General features: G+C 48.1%; 1 protein-coding gene across 2 annotated transcripts; it reads right to left on the bottom strand.

The window, feature by feature from the left end:
• Nucleotides 1-7,194: 7,194 nt before the first annotated feature.
• COMMD5 (COMM domain containing 5) lies at nt 7,195-9,927 on the bottom strand. Of its 2 annotated transcripts, none has more exons than XM_031690495.2 (2): nt 9,670-9,927; nt 7,195-8,559 (listed from the first exon to the last, which is right to left on the bottom strand). In XM_031690495.2, exon 2 carries the CDS (start codon nt 8,501-8,503, stop codon nt 7,829-7,831), a length of 675 nt encoding a protein of 224 aa, XP_031546355.2. In that variant the 5' UTR covers nt 8,504-8,559; nt 9,670-9,927; the 3' UTR covers nt 7,195-7,828. The 2 variants fall into 2 exon arrangements, with proteins under 2 accessions (XP_031546355.2, XP_072806201.1); XM_072950100.1 differs by lacking the exon at nt 9,670-9,927 and adding an exon at nt 9,185-9,662.
• Between the last annotated feature and the right edge of the window lie 10,035 nt (nt 9,928-19,962).

The following is a 19,962-nucleotide window of genomic DNA, read 5'->3' as shown; positions in this document are numbered from 1 at the left end:
TGACAGAGAGGAGGAGGGTTGCCTGGACCCCCTATTCTGCCCTGAGAAGGATGTTTCTTTCCCCTGGCAGCACCTGCAGGCCGCCCCAAAGAGGCCTTAAGTCTCCTTCAGGTCCTGGATTCTCTGCACTCACACAGCCTAAGTCTGGGACTGGCCGACTGCAGCCTGGGGGCCAAACACAGTCCGCCGCCTGCTTTGTAAGGCCGGGTACAGTTACCAGCTGAGGCCAGCAGTCTGGGCCGCCCTAAAGCCAGTCAGTCCTGTAAGTGCGCCCATCCAAGAAAGCGGGCTTTCCCCAGCAGGGTGGCTGCTTCCGCTGCAGCCAGGGCCACGGGGTCCTCGCTTTGCTTCAAGGTCTCCTGTTGGGAGGGTGCTCCTCATCACTCTGCCCACTTCCCACCCATCTGCTCAAGTGAATGTCGGCGTTTTAGTGAAGTTTGGCTTTCCTTGGACAGGCCTGAGAGTCAAGAGTGGTTTGTACGGTTTTAAGCAGCTGGGGGAGATGATGACTATTTTGCGACCCCTGAAAATTACACTGAAACCGGGCTTCACGTAACCAGGTAAAGGTCCCTGGGGCGCAGCTGGCCCGGGGGTTTGTGAGCTGCCTCTGGCAACAGGCCACATCACCACCCTGGCTGGCCCTGCCTCCTTAACTTGGGTCAAAATTTCATGCCTCTAGGCTTTGAGGGATTCTTTTCCCTCTCAGTTCTCAGTTGGTTTGTGCATTGAAATGTCCCGGTACAGCCAAGAATCCAATGGAAGTAAAGCTGAAGTCCTGCACTCCAGTCTGGAATATCGGCTGCAGTAGTATGCCGGGGCAGGGGATGGCCCTTCCTTAGCTCATCTGTGTGAAGGCGCCCAGTATTTGTGTGCCAGTTGGTGACCTGTGAATTCAAGCACTGCACAGGTTTAAGATCCCGGAGCACACGTGGGGCGTGCTGATCCCTCTGCAGAGGGAGAGGAGAGGGCTCCGTGCCAGGTGGAGCACGTTCTGGAATATTCTGTTCTACTTGGAAGCTATATTTCCCAATTTGGGCTTCAGTAAATTCAACAATAAACTCCTTTTAAGAATTTCCTGAATTCTTTCAGAGTAGATTTTTAAATACTTTAGATTTCTCTTTTGGAGACAATAAATTAAACCCATAATTTTAACCTGAAGTTGCTTTTTATCTCATTACCAGATTAAGCTTTGATTTATGACATTTTGGGGTTCCTGGAAGCTTCACAAACACAGTGGTGGTGGGGTGTGTGCAGAGCCCAGGTGATCTCTTACATCTTTATGTCCCCAGTGCGTGTGGCTTGTACTCAGCCTGGAAAATGTTTGTTGGGTGGGTGAATGGTGCGTTTGGGCTTTAGAGCCCCACAGAAGAGTCTTCCAGCATCAAGAATTTCCACAGAGATCTAAAGAAAGTCAATAAAACGGGAGTGGTTTTCCAGGAGCAAGGTCTTACTCAGGCCTGGGACGAAGGTGGGTGGGGCTGGCCCCTCGCCTCGAGTCCAGGTCCAGGGTGGAGGCTGACCACAGATGAAGGTGGACAGTCCCTATACAGCCTGGGGGCACCTTGGCCACCCCAGCCTGGTGAGAGCCCAGCTGAGGGGTGTGCAGCAGTTACAGCCACCGCCCACCTGCCACCTGGTTTTGTACGGTTTTTAAATGGTTGAAACATAATTTTGTAACATGAAATTAAAACTTCAATGTCCATGAAACCTTTGTTGACACAATGTGCCCATTTACTTAGATGTTGTCTCTGGCTGTGTTTGTGTAATGACAGCTGACAATCCTTAACGACCTGAAAAGCTAAACTACTCTGGCCCTTCAGAGAAAAGTTCACCAACCCCCGAGTTGAGGACGTAGGTGAGCAGCACCCCCGCTGGCCTGCCAGTCTGTGTGTGCCCCATGGCTGGAGAGATACCCTCCAGTTGGATGTTGTCTGTTGCCCCTGCTCCCACGGTCAGGCCAGAGCCGTGGGTGCAGCCTTCACCCTCTCCGTCCAGCCCTGCCTCGGGAGCCAGCAGTCCCAGGCACATCCTGCTCCCTACTCTCTGTGTCTCACCAGCTGTACTGGATGTCTTGTCACTGGCCTCCTTGTCCCTCAAGACAAAAGCACAGGGGCTCGAACACAAGGACAACCCAGAATTTGCAACATCAGACGTCAGGAACTCAGCCAAGTTCCCCTTACAAGTCTCCCCTCTCCTGGCCGCAAGGGCTCTGCTGAGCAGTTGGCAAGGCCACCAAGTCCAGTCTCCCAAGATGGAGAATGATGGAGAGTGGTGTTCTGACCCTGCAGTTCCTGACCAGTGTCCTGAAAAGCCCAGACAGGGCCTCTGGGGGCAGAGGGGGAGCGGGGGAGCAACCATCCCGCCCTGACCCCTACTCACAGCAAGGGGCCTCCCAGAGTCTGCTGACCATCATCAGACCTCCCTCCAGGGGCGCGAGGAGCGGACTAGCAGGGAGGACACACCAACGTAGCGGTGGAGACGGACAGCCAGAAGCTCTGGCAAGGCGCAGGAGGACAAGGGGTCTTTGTGGCCTGGTGGGCAGGAGGGCGTGCAAACCTGGTGCTGACAGTCTGAACCTCAGCCAGCCCATCTAGAACCAGAAAAGCGCCCCCGCCTCCGAGGACAGCCGAGAGGGCGAGGGGGCGTCCAAGCGGCAGCTCTGGCCTCCTCCCAGGGGTCCCTGGGGGAGGGGTCTGTGCGTGTCTCACGGATGCCAGCACCAGGGCCGCCTGGGAGGTGCTGCTCCACTGCTGCCGGGCGCGGCTTGGCACCGCAGAGTCTCAGGCGTTCGCTGGACTCATCCTGCGCAACAGAAGCCCCCAGCGTATGGCTTTCAACCCTGAACGTGTGTCCTTGGGCCAGCAGCTGCTCAGGGTATATGAGGCCGCGTCGAGAGCCTCTGGAAGCCTCCAGGGACACTCACTGCCTCTCCTGCCACTCTCCGGGTTCACACGCCCACCAAGTCAGCAGATGCAGGCCAGGTGGGGAGGGAAGGCTCACGAACAGAACGCCTGCCCCCCACATCAGCTGTGTGACGCTGGGCAAGACGCAAACCTCTGCGCTTCCTCACCTGCGAACTGGGGAGATCTGACGCGCTAACACGTGCGGGGCTTAGACCTGCACCTGTAAACTTCTCTGCTCTCGGCTGCGTTGATAGGATCTGGCCTGCAGGGGGTGCCCGAGGACGTACTTTGGGTCAGTTTAGGAATAAGATCAAGGGCTTTAAAATACTCATTTTTTTGCCTTTTAAACGCTATGCTAAGTGAAAGAAACCAACACAAAAGGCTACACCTTGTATGATTCAATGTAAAAAATGTTCACATTCTGCCTCCTCTGTTCCTACCTCCAGTTTCAATATATAAAATCCTTTTACCATTAACATCATTCCGATTTTTTAATGGCAAAAAAAGGGGGGAGGGGGCAGAAGCTGCTATGGACTGAATGTTCGTGTGCCCCCCTCACCGCCCCCGAGTTCATGTGTTGAAACTAACTCCCAACGTGACTGTGTTAGGAGGCTGAGCCTCTGGGAGCTGCTTAGGTCATGAGGGTTGCCGTCGCCTGGTAAGAGGCCCCACAGAGCTCCCTCACCCCTTCCTCCATGAGGGGACACAGCGGGAAGTCTGCAGCCAGGAAGAGGCCCGACCTGCTGGGCCCCTGATCTGGGATGTCCGGCCTCACAGTGAGAAGTAATCGTCTGCTGTTCTACAGGCTCCCCAGTCTGCAGTGTTTTGTTTGTTAAGCCCAAGAGAAACACCCACCAAGGACGCATGTTTTGCAGCCATTAGACACAACCGACCGTCGTGTTCAGGAAGAGGTGAAGAAAGAGCTGTTAACACACAGACGCGGCCTAAGTATGCCATCTGGTCAAGGTGGTTCCATGGATGTCTATGGGCAAAGGGGCTTTTCAATACTTTTTTAAAAAGTTTGTTTGTTTTTACTTTTTGGGTTTTTCCAAATGTATCATGAGTACATATTCCCTAAACATGCCTACAGGTCGAGGAAGAACTACACACCCAGAAAGCCCCCGTCACTGCTTGGGGCAGACGTGGTGCTCAGCTCACCTGTACACGCCCTCTGGGGGCAGCAGCTGCTGGCACCGCCCAGCCCTGCTCCTGTCCTCAGGGCAGATGGGCCCAAGGACACCAGCTGACACTGAAGGAGACACAGGGGGGTCTGCACCCCTTGGCTGAGCCCACTGAGGGTTCTACCTGGGGCCTGACCTCCACAACCCCCGCTCCAAGTGGGCGACAGTCCCCACCCCCCAACCAGGTCCTCAGCCTCCTCCTCCCAGGCTCTCAGCCCATACCTAACTTTCCATGAGACTATGGGCGAGTTCGGTAAAGAGCCCCAAGCAAACACTGCTGCCCTTGACAGTCCCGGCACAAAGCAGGGGCAGGAGAGGGCAATGCAGACGGGAGGGGGTTCCAACACAGATGTGGCCAGATGCCAGGCGGGCACCCAGCTCATGAGCTTTTTTCAGAAGTTCCTGCCTGCCACTTGGGCCTATTAATCCTACCAGATTTGTGATCTGGTTTCTCGGCAAAACAGACCACATAGGCAGGAATACTACCAGAGCAAAGACAGCCCAACAGCAAACAGCTGGCTAGAGACTAGAACCGCTCCCCCCAAGGCCTCTACGCAGGGTGTGGTTATGCTGGAGCATGGGGACCCTGGAGGCCTCAGGAGAGGCAAGTGCTACTGTCTCCCCACAGACTCCAACTGCTGCGGACTGAGCTGTCCCCAGCCCTCTCATGTTGAAGCCCTGGTCTGCAGTGTGACTGTATTTAAAGACGGGCCCTGGAGGGAGATGATTAAAGTTAGATAAGGATGTAAGGGTGGGGCCCTGAGCCGACAGAATGGGTGCCCTCTCCCTGCCACACGTGAGCGCAGACACACATGCGCAGGCACTGAGGCATGTCTGCAGGCCAGGAGAGAGGCCTCACCAGGACGTGACTGTGCTGGCACCCTGATCTCAGACATCCAGCCTCCAGAACCATGAGGAAGTAGATTTCTGTGTTTACGCCACTCAGACTATGGTATTTTGTTACAGCAGTTGGAGCTGCCTGAGACTCCACCCTAGAGGCACCCAGGAGAGGCCCCCTCTCCCCTCACTGCTGCTACTGCCAGCTGCACACTGGCAACAGCCTCTCCCTGACTCCCAGTCCCTGCCCTGGTGCCCTACACCCTGCTATCAACACAACATCCAGTATGATCCTTTAAAAACAATTGTCACATCACATTCATTTCTCAGAATTGAGCCACAGTTCCCACAGAGGCCCTGGAGGCCTGCCCTGTGCCCTGCCCTCCCCTCCTAACTGCTGGGGCACTGCAGGTGTTCCCTCGGCCTAGCCCCCGCTCCTCAGGACCTCTGCTCCCTCACCTCCTTCAGGTCTTTGCTCAGACACCACATCCTAAAGGAGGCCCACCCCACAACCCATCTTAAAATGACAGACCATATCCCAAGTTCTTGGACTAGAAGAATTAATATTGTTAAAATGGCCATACTGCCTAAAGCAATCTACAGATCTAATGCAATCCCTATCAAATTACCCAGGACATTTTTCACAGGGTTAGAACAAATAATCCTAAAATTTATATGGAACCATAGAAGACCCAGAACTGCCAAAGCATTACTGAAGAAAAAGAATGAAGCTGGAAGAATAACCCTCCCAGACTTCAGACAATACTACAGAGCTACAGTAATCAAAACAGCATGATATTGGTCCAAAAAGAGCCATATAGATCAATGGAGCAGAGTAGAGAGCCCAGAAATAAACCCACAAACTTTTGGTCAATTAATCTTTGACAAAGGAGGCAAGCATATACAATAGAAAAGAGACAGTCTGTTCAGCAAATGGTGTTGGGAAACTGGACAGCTGCATGTAAATCGAAGTTAGAACACTCCCTCACACCACACACAAAAAAAACCTCAAAATGGCTTAAAGACTTAAACATAAGACAAGACACTATAAACCTCTTAGAAGAAAACAAAAGCAAAACATTCTCCAACATAAATCTTAGCAATGTTCTCCTAGGGCAGTCTACCCAACCAATAGAAATAAAAGCAAAAATAAACAAATGGGGCCTAATTAAACTTACAAGCTTTTGCACAGCAAAGGAAACCATAAGCAAAGCAAAAAGACAACCTACGGAATGGGAGAAAATATTTGCAAAAAATGAGACTGACAAGGGCTTAATTTCCAGAATATATAAACAGCTCATACAACTCTTAATAATAAAAAAACAAACAATCCAATCCAAAAGTGGGCAGAAAACCCAAACAAGCAATTCTCCAATGAAGACATACAAATGGCCAATAGGCACATTAAAAACTGCTCATCATCACTAAATATCAGAGAAATGCAAATCAAAACTACAATGAGGTATTACCTCCTACTAGTCAGAATGGCCAGCATTCAAAAGTCCACAAATGATAAATAATGGGGAGGGTGTGAAGAAAAGGGAACCCTCCTACACTGTTGGTGGGAATGTAGTTTGGTGCAGCCATTATGGAAAACAGTACGGAGATTCCTCAAAAGACTAAAAATAGACTTACCATATGATCCAGCAGTCCCACTCCTGGGCATACATACAGAGGGAGACTTAATTCAAAAAGATAGATGCACCCCAATGTTCTTAGCAGCACTGTTTACAATAGCAAAGACACAGAAGCAACCTAAATGTCTATCAACAGATGACTGGATAAAGAAGTTGTGTGTGTGTGTGTGTGTGTGTGTGTGTGTGTGTGTGTGTGTATGAAATGGAAAACTACTCAGCCATAAAAAGAATAAAATGTCATTTGCAGCAACATGGATGGACCTGGAGATCATCATTCTAAGTGAAGTAAGCCAGAGAAAGAAAAATACCATATATCACTCATATGTGGAATCTAAACAAACAAACAAAAAGACAAACAAACTTATTCACAAAACAGAAAGACTCACAGACACAGAAAACAAATTTACGGTTACCAGGGGGGAAAGAGGGTAGGAAGGGATAAATTGGGAGTTCGAGAGGTGCAGATACTAGCACACATAAAATACATAAACAACAAGTTTATACTGTATAGCGCAGATAATCATATTCATTATCTTACAGTAACTTATAGTGAAAAAGGATATGAAAACGAATATATGTATGTTCACGTATGAGTGAAGCATTGTGCTGTATGCTAGAAACTGACACAACACTGTAAACAGTCTATACTTCAATAAAAATATATGTAAAACAAAACAAAACAACAGCCCAGCCCTCCCACAGCCCTGCCTCCCATCTAGGGAGGCTACTCATCTCCGCGTCCCTCGTCACCCTCTAACAAGCATGCCAGCTGTTTTTTATTATGCATTATTATAATGTTCCCCCTCCCCACTAGAATGTTGGCTTCTTAAGGAGGAGGGTTTCAGACAGGGATTTCAGACAGAGGGTGAAATGTCCACTGAAACACACAGTTCACAAAAGCAAATGAGCAAGAGCTAAGATGCTACATGGGGCCAGGCAACCTCTGTGTCCTTACAAAGGCTTTGGCTTGGACCCCAGACTGAGGCCAGAGCACAAGACCCGGCCACATTGGAGTAGTGGGTGCCCTTACCCAGCAAGAGGACCAACTGACAGCAGGAGAGGGTGCCTGCAGTTCAACACCTAACCAGTAAGACATGTTTTTTTTATAGTTACTTTACTTCCAAAAAAGGCGGAGAGACATAGCTGCCTTCACTTAGAGAATGCCACTCAAACACTCTCCCTGGAGTGTCTCCTAGGAAGGGTGGGCTTTGCTCCGGAGACACCTGTCAGCCAGCTGTCCCGGGGTGGCTGGAAAGGGGCTGGCCAGCAGTCAGTCCTGCAGTCTGCGCTCGCACCTCTTCTCTAGGTCGGCCATCTCCTTCAGGACAAGGGCAACGCCAAACCGCAACTCCTGGAACTTGGCTGTGGGGACCTCGAAGCGGTGCGCCGACCCATCCGAGAGCTCTAGCTGCATCAGGACGCTGGGCTGCAGGGAGCGGGCCAGGGCGCTGGTGGAGATCGCCACGTCCACCCTCCACCGGAAGTCAGCAACGTGGGGCAACCAGGCCCCCTGCCTCCTGGCCACAGAGTCAAGGAGAGGCCGTTGGCTCCCAAACACCACACTGGCCAAGTCCACAGCCAGGTCTTGCGGGATGCAGAGCTCCTGGAGCTGCTTCTTGAAGGCTTCGGGCTTCAGGCTGGCTGGGGGCAGCCGGAGGGCCTGCTGGACCAGAGTGTGTGTGCCAGCGATCAGCGCTCCCAGCAGCTCCTCGGATAGTTCTGCACCAGCCCCCAGGCGCCACATAGCCTCGCGGCAGTCTTCTCCCTGCAGGCTGCTAACCACCAGCTTCAGCAACTTTCTGAATGTGCCCCTGTCCAGGTCCCCCAGGAGTCGGGGCATTGCTGCCACCTCTGGGGGCAGCTGAGCCCCCAGGAAACTCACCCGGCCACTGTGACTGTCACCAGGGTGATGCGGGTATGGAGCCGCAGGACCCACCGCAGACATTCTGCTTCCTGCTGTTTAATCAGTCAGCCCAGGCTGGAGGTGTCTGCTGCAACTGTCTGAAGAGGGATGAGAGAGAAGCCCAGTAACTCCCGTGTCCTTTGGGCCAGGGAATAAGGACCGACGTGGTCTCCACCTCCCAGATGCTGACAGTGTGAACCACTGATGACAGCCAGTGTGACGTGAGGTGCCCTGGAAGCAGGCGGCAGAGGGGCCCTGGAAGGGCGGTAGGCAGGAATCCGCATGGAAGGAGGATGAGGTGTGGAGGAGAGAAGGAAGAGGACCAGGAAACAGGAGAGCATGCATGAGTTCTCCGAGTAAATCATGGAAGAATGAAGAAGAAAGGTCCAGAGAACACAAGGTCAGAACAGCCACTGCTGCTGCCTTGACCACTCCCAGATCACTCAACTACTCCACCTCCAACCCTCACAGGCTCTGCAAGAGCCAGATACTGTTCTCACCCTACCAACAAGGAAGTCGAGGTCAAAGCCACTGCCCACGTCAAGGACTGGAACCCAGACCTATCTACACAGAAGCACGGGGGAACCAGACAGCGCCTCCCAGACAGCAGGGGCTGAGGGCCCTGTGGCAACAGAGCTAGGAGCAGGATCTGAGGGAAGAGCTGCGATGTCACCTGAAGGAGCTGCACAACACCCCAGCACGTCTCAGGCGATCCTCACACACCTGCTTACGCGGGAGTGCACCGCCCTGTCCCAAGGCGCCCCCTGGCCCACGGTCCTCACAGCGCGGTGGGACGGGGCACGGTGGAACGCTCCACCGCTTCATCGCAGCACACTCTCCCGGGAAGGCCGGGCCCCTCGCCTGGCTGTCAGCGACCACCCACTGCCAGAACTCGGGAGTTTTCCCTCAGGGCCTGGCTAGGATCAGGGCAGCAGCCTTCCACTGCCTGGCCGCCTGACGCCCGGCCTCTGCCCCGCCCCGGAGGCCAGCATGAGGCCTCCCGGACGGGGAGGAAGGAGCGCCCCGAGGCGGCCACCCAAGCACGCCCGAGCCTCCGCGCCCCGGCCGCGGTCAGTGCCCACCGGCCACCAGCTCTCGCGGACAGGCCTCCTGACTCCAGAGCGTCCGGCGGCCACGCGACCAGTCCAGGTCCGCCGCGCGGCCCGCGACGGCGACCCACCCCCGCGCCCAGGTAGCCGCCCACGCACCTGGCACGCGGTCCCGAGCGGAGAGCGGTGGCGCGCGCGGCCTGGTCCCGGAGGCGACCCGGAACCACTTCCGGGCACCTCTGGGACGGCGGGAGGAGCCGCCTTCTGCCACCCGCGGCCCGAGGGGCGGGGCCTAAGCCTCCGGGTTGTTCTTAAGGCGGGGGGAGCTGGGGAGGGGGGACCTCATTTCCCGTCACCCTCCGCGAGGGGGACTGGCGCCCGGCGTGAACCCACCAAGCGCTGATCTCCGCCGGGCCGGGGGCGGGGCGGGGCGGGGCCGGGGCCGAAGAGGAAGCCGAGGTCGGGTTGGGTGGGGGCCGGGCCGAAGAGGGGCTGGGGCGGGCCGAGAGGGGGCGGGGCCTGGGCGGGGCCAGGGCCGAGGATGGGGGCGGGGCGGGATGCCTGCTCAGCTGTGAGCGCTGTTGGCGTCTCCGTTGGGCGCTTTGAGTGGGTGAAGTGTCTGGGATGTGCCTTTATCTCAGCAAGGCGGTATTTTAAGAATTGAGTGAAAAGAAGCAGGCAACCCAGTGAACCGTATGAGCAAGGGGAGGAAGATATCAAATGGCTTTGCTGGTCATTAAGGAAACGCAAAGGGGAGCCACACGGAGCTGCCGGCGCACACCACTGGAATGGTGCTAAATGAAAAAGACGACGCGATGGGCTGGATGTTTGTGTCCGCCCCTCCGCCCTGTTAATATGTTGAGACCCTAATCTCAGTGTGATGGTATTTGGAGACGGGGCCTCTGGAAGGTAGGTGGGGAGGAGGAGCCCTCATGAATGGGATCGGTGCCGCTTAAGAAGTGGCCACAGAGCTGACTATCTCTGCACTCTGTGAGGACACACCAGAAGTCAACTGACTGCAACCTGGAAGAGGTCCTTTCCCAGAACCCCACCACCTGGCACCCTGAGCTCAGACTTTCAGCTTTCAGAACTGTGAGAAATAAATGTCTGTTGTGTATAAGCCACCCAAACTATGGTATTTTGTTATAGCAGCCCAAACACAGACAAATTAAGTGTTGGAGAGGATGGGAACAAAATGAAACCCTTCTACACTGTTGGTGGGAATGGAAAGTGGTATCGTACCCTAGAGAAGAGCTGTGCATTACCTGAAAAAGTTAGAAGTATTTAAACAAGGTCCTACTGTATAGCACAGGGAACTATATTCAGTATCTTGCAACAGATCATAAAGGAAAAGAATATGAAAAAGAATATATGTGTAACTGAATCACTTTGCTGTGTGGCAGAAACACAACATTGTAATTCAGCTATACAATAAAAAATTTTTTAAGTTAAAAATATTTATATGACCAAGCAATTCTATATCTGCTTATATGCACAAGAACAATGTAAATATGTTCACACAAAATCTTGCACAAAGTTGTTCTTAGCAACATTATTCATAATAACCAAAAATGGAAAAACCCAAATATACATCAGCTGGTGAATCCATAAGTGTGTTGGGCTGTATCCATTTAGTGGAATAACAGTCAGCAGTAACAAGGGATGAACTACTGGCTAGAACATGGATGAACTTCCAGGACGCTGTGCTGAGTGAAAGAAGACAGACGCAAAAGACCATGTTCTGTGTGATTCGTTTACATGGAATGTGCTGTGTGATTCAGTTTATATGAAATGTCCAGCTAAGGCAAGGAGGAGGGCAAAGCACCAGCAGGTGCGGGTACAGAGAAGGCCTGGTGAGCACACAGGCCAAGGTGGCTGGTCCTTCTTCAGGCATCTGTTCCAGTGTCCCCTGTTTGAGAAGGTGGTGGTTCAGAGGATCTCAGCATCAGGGACTCTTGTGCCTGGACTGTGTGTCCATCAGAACCTCTCTGCCTAGAAGAAGAAAGCTCAACCTGGGAAAGGATCAGCTCCCCTATCTGAGTCCCTGGTGCTCTCACAGCTCTGGGTTCAGTCAACCCCCCACTCCTTCCCAGAACCCTTCAGAAATTGTTTCCACTACAGGTTAGTTTTGGCTTTTACGGAATTTCACATAAACAATGACATACGGTATACAGTCTTTCAGGTAAAGCTTCTTTCACTCACCATGTTTCTGTGACCCATCTGTGCTGCTGCCTGCTAGTAAAAATTCATTCCACTTTACAGTAGAGCAGGTCAGATGCACTACAGTCTGTCACATGGCTCTTTCGTGGACACCTGAGATATTTTCACTAATGTAAACAGAACTGCTATGAACTTTCAGGTACAAATATTTTCTGTGCATGTTTTAATTTCTCTTAGTTAAATGGTTAGGAATGAACTTTCTTGTCATGACAGGTGCATGTTTAGTTTTTTGAGAAAGTGCATGACTCTTTTTCAGAGTAGTTGTACCATTTTATATTCTCATCAAAAGATTCGAAAGAGTTTCAGGTGCTCCACATTCCCGGCCAACATTTGGAGCTCTCAGGCTTTTTAAATTTATCTCCTGGTGAGTGTGTAGTGATATTTCACTGTGGTTTTGGTTTTCATTTCCCTGATGACTAATGATGAGCATTTTTTCATGTGCTTATTGGACATTCATGAATCTTTGTCAGGAGATTGTTAAAATATTTTGCCTATTTTTAAATTCAGTGGCTCAGCATTTATTACTACTATTATTCTTACATCACTTTATCGATATATGATACGTAAAAAGCTGTACATATTTGATATATACAACTTGATGAGTTTGGGGATAAGTATACAGCCATAAAACCATCACCACCACCCTAAATAAATAAATCCGTCACTCCCAAAGTTTCCTTCTGCCTTTTATTATTATTTGTGTGTGTGAAGAATATTTATAAGTTCTACCCTCTTAGCAAACTCTAAATACACAGCACAGTGGTGTTATGTACAGGCATGTACATGGTATGACAGATGTCTGGAACTCATTTATCTTGTGTCCAGTGTCCTACAGTCTTCTAGGGGCAACCATGTTGTCACAAATGGCAGGATTTCCTTCTTTTTTATGACCAAATAACATTCCGTTGCATATATGCGTGTGTGTGTGTATTTAAAATATACATTTATATTTGTACATAAACAATATTTGTAATGGCATTTTTTTGTCTACTCATTGGTTGGTAGACTTTTACATTGTTTCCATGCCCTGGCTACTGTAACCAGTGCTACAATGAATCTCAGCATCAGGGACTCTTGTGCCTGGACTGTGGGTCCGTCAGAACCTCTCTGCCTAGAAGGAGAAAGCTCAGCCTGGGAAAGGATCAGCAGTGCAGATATTTCTTCGAGATCCTGCTTTCAGTTCCTTTGGCTAAAACATCCAGAAGTGGGATTGCTAAATCATGTGGTAGTCCTATTTTTAGTTTCTGAGAAATCTCCATACTGTTCTCCACAGTGGCTGCACCAAATTACATCCCCACCAACAGTGCACAAAGGTTCCCTTTCCTCCACACTTGTTAGCTGTTTTTGTCTGTCTGTTTTTAGTGGCGGTACTGGGGATTGAACCCAGGACCTTTTGCACGCTAAACATCTATTTTACCACTGAGCTATACCCACCCCCTGTCTGTTTGTTTTTAATAATAGCCACTGTAACGAGTGTGGGATTTGTGGATTTGATTTGCATTTCCCAGATGATTAGTGATATTTCATGTATACCTGTTGCCCATTTGCAAGTTTTCTTTGGAGAAATGTCTATTCAGGTCCTTTGCCCATTTTAAAATTGAGTTATTGGAGTTTTTTGGTTGTTTTATTTTGCTGTTGAGCTGTATGAATTCCTTATATATTTTGGATATTTATCTCTTATCAAGTATATGATTTGCAAATATTTCCCCCATTCCATTCGTTGCCTTTTTATTGATTATTTCCTTTGCTGTGCAGAAGCTTTTGATTGAATGCAATCCCACTAATCTTTCATCTGTCTTAAGTTGTATGACATAAGGGTCCAGTTTCATTCCTTTGCATGTGGATATCCAGTTTTCCTAACGAGAAATTATATGCACGTATATATGTGTCTCTGCCCCCAGTTCCTGCTAATATTTAATGTTTGACCCTGAGTCCTGGCCCAAAGCTCCTAAAACTCTTGTAATTTCCTGAGTTCTAGGTGTGTCTGACACAGAGCCCTTAAATCCCTCAGTTTCCAGGCTTTTCCACATTTGCTGCACTCACAGGGCTTCTCTCTCCAGTATTCTTTGGTGTAGAATAAGTTGGGATTCCTAGCTGAAGGTTTTTCTACATTCATTATAGCTCTAAGGTTTTTCTCCTGAACGGCTTCTGTGATGCTGAGTTCAGTGTGCCTTTTGACTAAAGAATTTCCCACATTCTTCACACTTAAGTGGTTTCTTTCCACTGGAAGTTCTCTGGTGTTAAGCTGTGATTTAAGACTGAAGGCTTTCCCACATTCATTGCACCCATAAGGTTTCTCTCCACTATGAATTACCTGCTGTTGAGTAAGGTGTGAGCTACAAATGAAGGCTTTCAAACACTTACTAATGTATATGGCTTTTCTCCATTGTGAATTTTTGGTGTCCTCTAAGATATGAACTTTCACTGCGTGTATTAGTTGTTTACCCTAGTCCTTTCACCAAAGTTTTCTCCATCGTCTCTTGGTTGTGTGGAGTTTACCTTCTAGTAGTTTATTTAGAAAGGCCTTCATGAATAACATACCCTAAATTTGTACACATTCAAAATTGGTTACATCAAGCCTTTAGTTTCTAAAGGTAGACGTTTTCATCATTAATTTGAGATATTTCTTCTCACAGGCATTAAAAGTTATAAATTTCCCTCTAAGCACAGCTTTAGATGCATCCCACAAATTTTAATGTTAGATTTTCATTATTATTTAGCTCAAAATACTAATGAATTTTTCTTGTGACTTATTCTTTGACCCAGTGACTATTTAGACATGTGTTGTTTAATCTGCATATAGTTGATATTTTCATAGATGTCTAATTATTATTAATTTGTAATTTAATTTTATTGCGGTCAAGAACATACTCTGTATGATTTCTTTTTTTTTTTTGCTGGGAGGAGGTGGTTTATATATCTATTTTTAGAGGAGGACCTTGTGCATGCTAAGCACGTGCTCTACCACTGAGCTGTACCCTCCCCCATACCCTATATGATTTCATTCTTTTTACACTGATTCGCTCTTGTTATAGGACCTCATTTGATCTATGCTGGCAGAGGTACCATGCACACTGAACTGTCAATCACACACAGGTCTGTGTTCTCTAGAATTTTCTATGACCTGTCCATCATATGTAGGTCTGGATTCTCTAGATTTTTATGCAGCACTTTTCCCCCAACATCTTATTATGAAACTTTCAAGCATACGGCAAAGTTGGAAGAATTTTATAGTGAACATCAGTATATGCACCACCTGGATCCTGCCTCCAGCATTTTATTGTGCTTGATTATCACGTTTACCTGTCCCTATCTGACCAGTAATCCACTTAATTTGTTGTTGCTTTTCAAAGTAAATACAGACATCTGTTCACTTCTTTTAAATATATGTGTATCGTTAATTGGAGATGAGTATTTCTTTATAGTTTGGAAGGTTAATGTTATCTAAGTGAAAGGTACAGATTTTAAGTGTAAGTGTACTGAATTTTAACAAATAAACAATATATCTCTTTGAGAGCACACATGCCTTTACTGGCTGGAGAGAGATTCGGTCTGAACAGCCTTGGGAAGTGTGGCCATTTTGACCGGAGTGTGGAATAACATCCATAATGTGTTAAAAGCTCCTATAAGTTGTTACTCAAAAGGTAGATACTCCAATAGAAAAATGGTTGATGGGGGAGGGTACTGCTCAGTGGTAGAGCACATACCCAGTGTGCACAAAGTCCTGAGTTCAATCTCCAGTACTCTCATTAAATAAACAAACAAACAAACAAACAAACCCAATTACCCTCCCCCCCCAAAGGAAAAGAAAACCAAAAATAAAGAAAAAAGAAAAACAGGTGATAGGCAGAGCTCAGAAGTAAAGATGGCCAATCAACAGGGTAAAAATATTTAAGGTCATTAGTAACCAAAAAGGGGGAATTAAAACAACTTGCTATTTTTCACCTATCAAATTGGCAAATTAATCCATCCAACAAATATTTAGAAAGCCAAGCATGTGCTAGGTAAGGATATAACAGGAAGATAAACACCATCTATGACGTCATGAAGCTTATGTTGTATTAAGGTAGATAGACAATTAAGCAAGTAAGTTATTAAAAAGGATAAAAAACTATGTGACATGGAAACTGTATGGAAATATGTGAAAACCCGTCATTGGCTCCAAGCTAGTCCACATGGTCAAAGAACCCTCTGGAAGGTCGTGATGTTCAGGGAATTTGACACAGTTAGTGGGGAAGCACAAGACTGGGATGTGACATGTAACTGAACCAACCAAGTTCAAGAATTAAAAGAATCTCACTGTGGATGGAGCAGCAAGTACGAGGAGAGAGTGACAGGCTGGGGCAGAAAACAGATCATGAAAGTACTACAAAAACCTCCAGAACTTCAGACTTTATTGTAAATACTTAAAAAATAATAACACCCTGTGACAATTGAAGAAGCAACCACTGTCTTTTATTATTGGTGGGAAATAAAGAAATATGACTTTTTAGAGGGAAAGCTGGAAATACGTGCCAAAAGAATAGATATGTTACATTACCTTTTGCCCCTAAAAGTATTCTTCTAGGAATTTATTCTAAGTAGACAGTTATATGCACCAAAAAAAGACAACTATGACAGTCACTGAAGAACTCTATATACTGGGGGGAACAAGAAACAACCCAAATGTCAAAAGAATAAGGGATCATTCAAACCAGTTACAGACTATTCATAGACTGGAACACCGTTCTGCCACTAAAACTGCATAGCAGAAGAGTACATGCAACCTCAGAGAAATTGTGGGTTCGGCTCCAAACCACTGCAGTAAAGCAAATATCACAATAAAGCGAGTCACACATTTTCTGGTTTCCCAGTGCATGTGAAAATCATGTTATTTACAAATACTTTATTGATAAAAAATGCTAATCATCACCTGACAACAGGGGGCTGCCACAAGCCTCCAATTTGTTAAAAACACAGCATCTATGAAGCACAGTAAAGTGAGGTCTGTCTGTACGTAATTGGAAGTCCATGCTCTGTTACAGTGAAAAGTCATGTTCTCAAACAACACACACAGCATAAACCAACTTGTACTGAAAACACATGCAAGGTGCTGTTTCTTCCTCCCACGTTTAGTACAAGTTGGTGAAGCCACTGGGCTTGGCATTTTCTCTGAGGAGAGGTTTTTAATTACTGAGTCAATTTCTTTAATACTATAGGATTATGTAGTAAACCTTTTCTTGGGCCAGTTATGGTAAATTGTATACTTACACATTTCATCTCAATGTTCAAAATTTGAGGCATAAATGTGTTCAAATTATTTTTTTATCATATGTCTGTAGTTTGTGTGTTGATGGCTCCTTTTTCATTTTGGTTATTTGTCCTTTTTCTGATTTATTTTTTTAATTTATCTTTTATTGAAGTGTAGTCAGTTTATAATGTTGTGTCAAATGTGGTGTACAGCACAGTCTGTATCTGCCATTCCCCAAGAACCTGCTGCGTACCCTGCACACACTAGGTGGGTATTCACGTCACCATGTGAGAGAACTAAGGGTGGGGGTTGCACGTGCGTCTACAGCCACATAAGAAGTGACCTCAGAACCGACTGTCCCACCCCAAACCCAGGCTCTTTGCATCCCCCCAGGCACTCACAATGGGTGTGGTGGGCCCTCTGGGAGGACAGTGGCTGTAGGTGTGTCACTGGATAGTCTGGAGTCATTCTAAGTGTCGTCAGTCCTGAGCTTGCTGCCCAAGAGGGCAGAGGTCGTGATTTTAACTTAGCAGAAACCTGATCACCCATCAGAGAACGTCTGAGAAAATGGCCATTCAGCCTCGACTCCAAGCCTCAGAGGAAAGAAAATGGACAGAAATCCAAACGTGTGCAGACACCATCCAGGCCCTGTCTAGGAGAGCTGGGGCTGGACTGCCGAGGGCACTGACCACACTTATCATCTGGTCCTACTGTGGAGATGGAAACAGTGGCTTTCGGTGCTTGGAGCTACTAAAGTTTGACTCCTAGCACCCACCTCCCATGTTGTGGTTCCCTGCCCCCCCCGCCCAGCTTCCCTTGAGTCTTGTGTTCAAAGAGGGGTGTGACCCTGGAGGCAACACGGTGCTGCTAATGCTGGACACGCCCTCAGCCAGTCCACCTGTGCCCTGGCTCTCTGGTCTTCTGTGTCCACTCCTTGAAGTGCAGGAGCATCTCAGCACGCGGGCAAAGCTGAGAGGCAGACTTGGGCTGGCCAGCTTGTCTCTGGACAGGCTCCCTGCTGTAACCTATGTCCCTGACCACAGGGGCCCCACTCAGCCACAGCCTGCTTGAGAGCTTCTCCACCTTAAAGTCCCACGTGAAGGAAATGGAGCCAGAGGTTTGGGTGATCAGGAAACTGATTTATAATCTGAGGAACAGAGACGCCTCCATGTTATGCCTGGATGACGGTGAGCCCTGAGGATTGCAGGACTGAGCCCCACCATAGTCTTCATCCTAGGCGGGCTGAGGGTGAACTCTGATGCCCTCCTTTTTTTTTTTTTACATTTTTTTATTGATTCATAATCATTTTACAGTGTTGTGTCAAATTCCAGTGTTCAGCACAATTTTTCAGTCATTCATGGACATATACACACTCATTGTCATATTTTTTTCTATGTGATTTATCATAACATTTTGTGTATATTTCCCTGTGCTATACAGTGTAATCTTGTTTATCTATTCTACAATTTTGAAATCCCAGTCTATCCCTTCCCACCCTCTACTGCCCCCGTAACCACAAGTCTGTATTCTCTGTCCATGAGTCTATTTCTGTCCTGTATTTATGCTTTGTTTTTGTTTGTTTGTTTTTGTTTTTTAGATTCCACATATGAGCGATCTCATATGGTATTTTTCTTTCTCTTTCTGGCTTACTTCACTTAGAATGACATTCTCTAGGAGCATCCATGTTGCTGCAAATGGCATTATGTTGTCGGTTTTTATGGCTGAGTAGTATTCCATTGTATAAATATACCACCTCTTCTTTATCCAGTCACCTGTTGATGGACATTTAGGCTTTTTCCATGTTTTGGCTATTGTAAATAGTGCTGCTATGAACATTGGGGTGCAGGTGTCATCCTGAAGTAGATTTCCTTCTGGGTACAAGCCCAGGAGTGGGTAAGTCTATTCCTAGTCTTTTGAGGAATCTCCACACTGTTTTCCATAGTGGCTGCGCCAAACTGCATTCCCACCAGCAGTGTAGGAGGGTTCCCCTTTCTCCACAGCCTCTCCAGCATTTGTCATTTTTGGATTTTTGAATGACGGCCATTCTGACTGGTGTGAGGTGATACCTCATTGTAGTTTTGATTTGCATTTCTCTGATAATTAGTGATTTTGAGCATTTTTTCATGTGCTTTTTGATCATTTGTATGTCTTCCTTGGAGAATTGCTTGTTTAGGTCTTCTGCCCATTTTTGGATTGGGTTGTTTATTTTTTTCTTATTGAGTTGTATGAGCTGCTTATATATTTTGGAGATCAAGCCTTTGTCGGTTTCACTTGCAAAAATTTTCTCCCATTCCGTAGGTTTTCTTCTTGTTTTATTTCTGGTTTCCTTTGCTCTGCAGAAGCTTGTAAGTTTCATTAGGTCCCATTTGTTTATTCTTGCTTTTATTTCTTCTAGGAGAAAATTTTTGAAATGTATGTCTGATGCCCTCCTTGACACGCCTCATTCCTTCTCAGAAACGTGGTCCACGGCCTCTGGGACAGAGCACACACCCCCAGGAGGCCCCGAGGGCCAGGCGCTGCCCTGAGTCACACCCCATCTCACCTGCATCTGGGAAACAAGCCTCTTACTACATTGTTTCTTGGCTTCTATCACCTTGTGCCATCACCATTATCCCACTGTCTTCAAGGCAGGTTCAGTCCTCCTTCAAACCTTCCTGTCCTTGGCCCACCTCCGCCTCACTCCTGTGGTACCCAAGCAGGACGTGTCAGTGGAAGGGAGCCAGGCCCCCGTCAGTGACCCAAGGAAGGACCTGACACCTGCTCCATCTCCCTCTCCCTGCGAGGAGCCCGGAATTGAGGACAAGACTCAGAAACGCCCCTTTCCTCTCCCTTTTGACATGTGTGAGGCGACAGCTTGTTTCCTCCGCCGGGGCCTGGGAATGTGAAGCCATCGCCTGCACACCTGGACTCCTCTGAAGACTAAGATGTGCGTGGCTCAGTCCGAAAGAGGTCTGGGCAGAAGAACTTCACAGCTGGTCCTCTCTGAGGCCCTTCCTCCTTTC

This window comes from Vicugna pacos, chromosome 25 (assembly GCF_048564905.1).
Source record: "Vicugna pacos chromosome 25, VicPac4, whole genome shotgun sequence".
In the NCBI taxonomy this organism is placed as follows: Eukaryota; Metazoa; Chordata; class Mammalia; order Artiodactyla; family Camelidae; genus Vicugna; species Vicugna pacos.
This window is presented reverse-complemented; position numbering and strand designations above follow the sequence as displayed.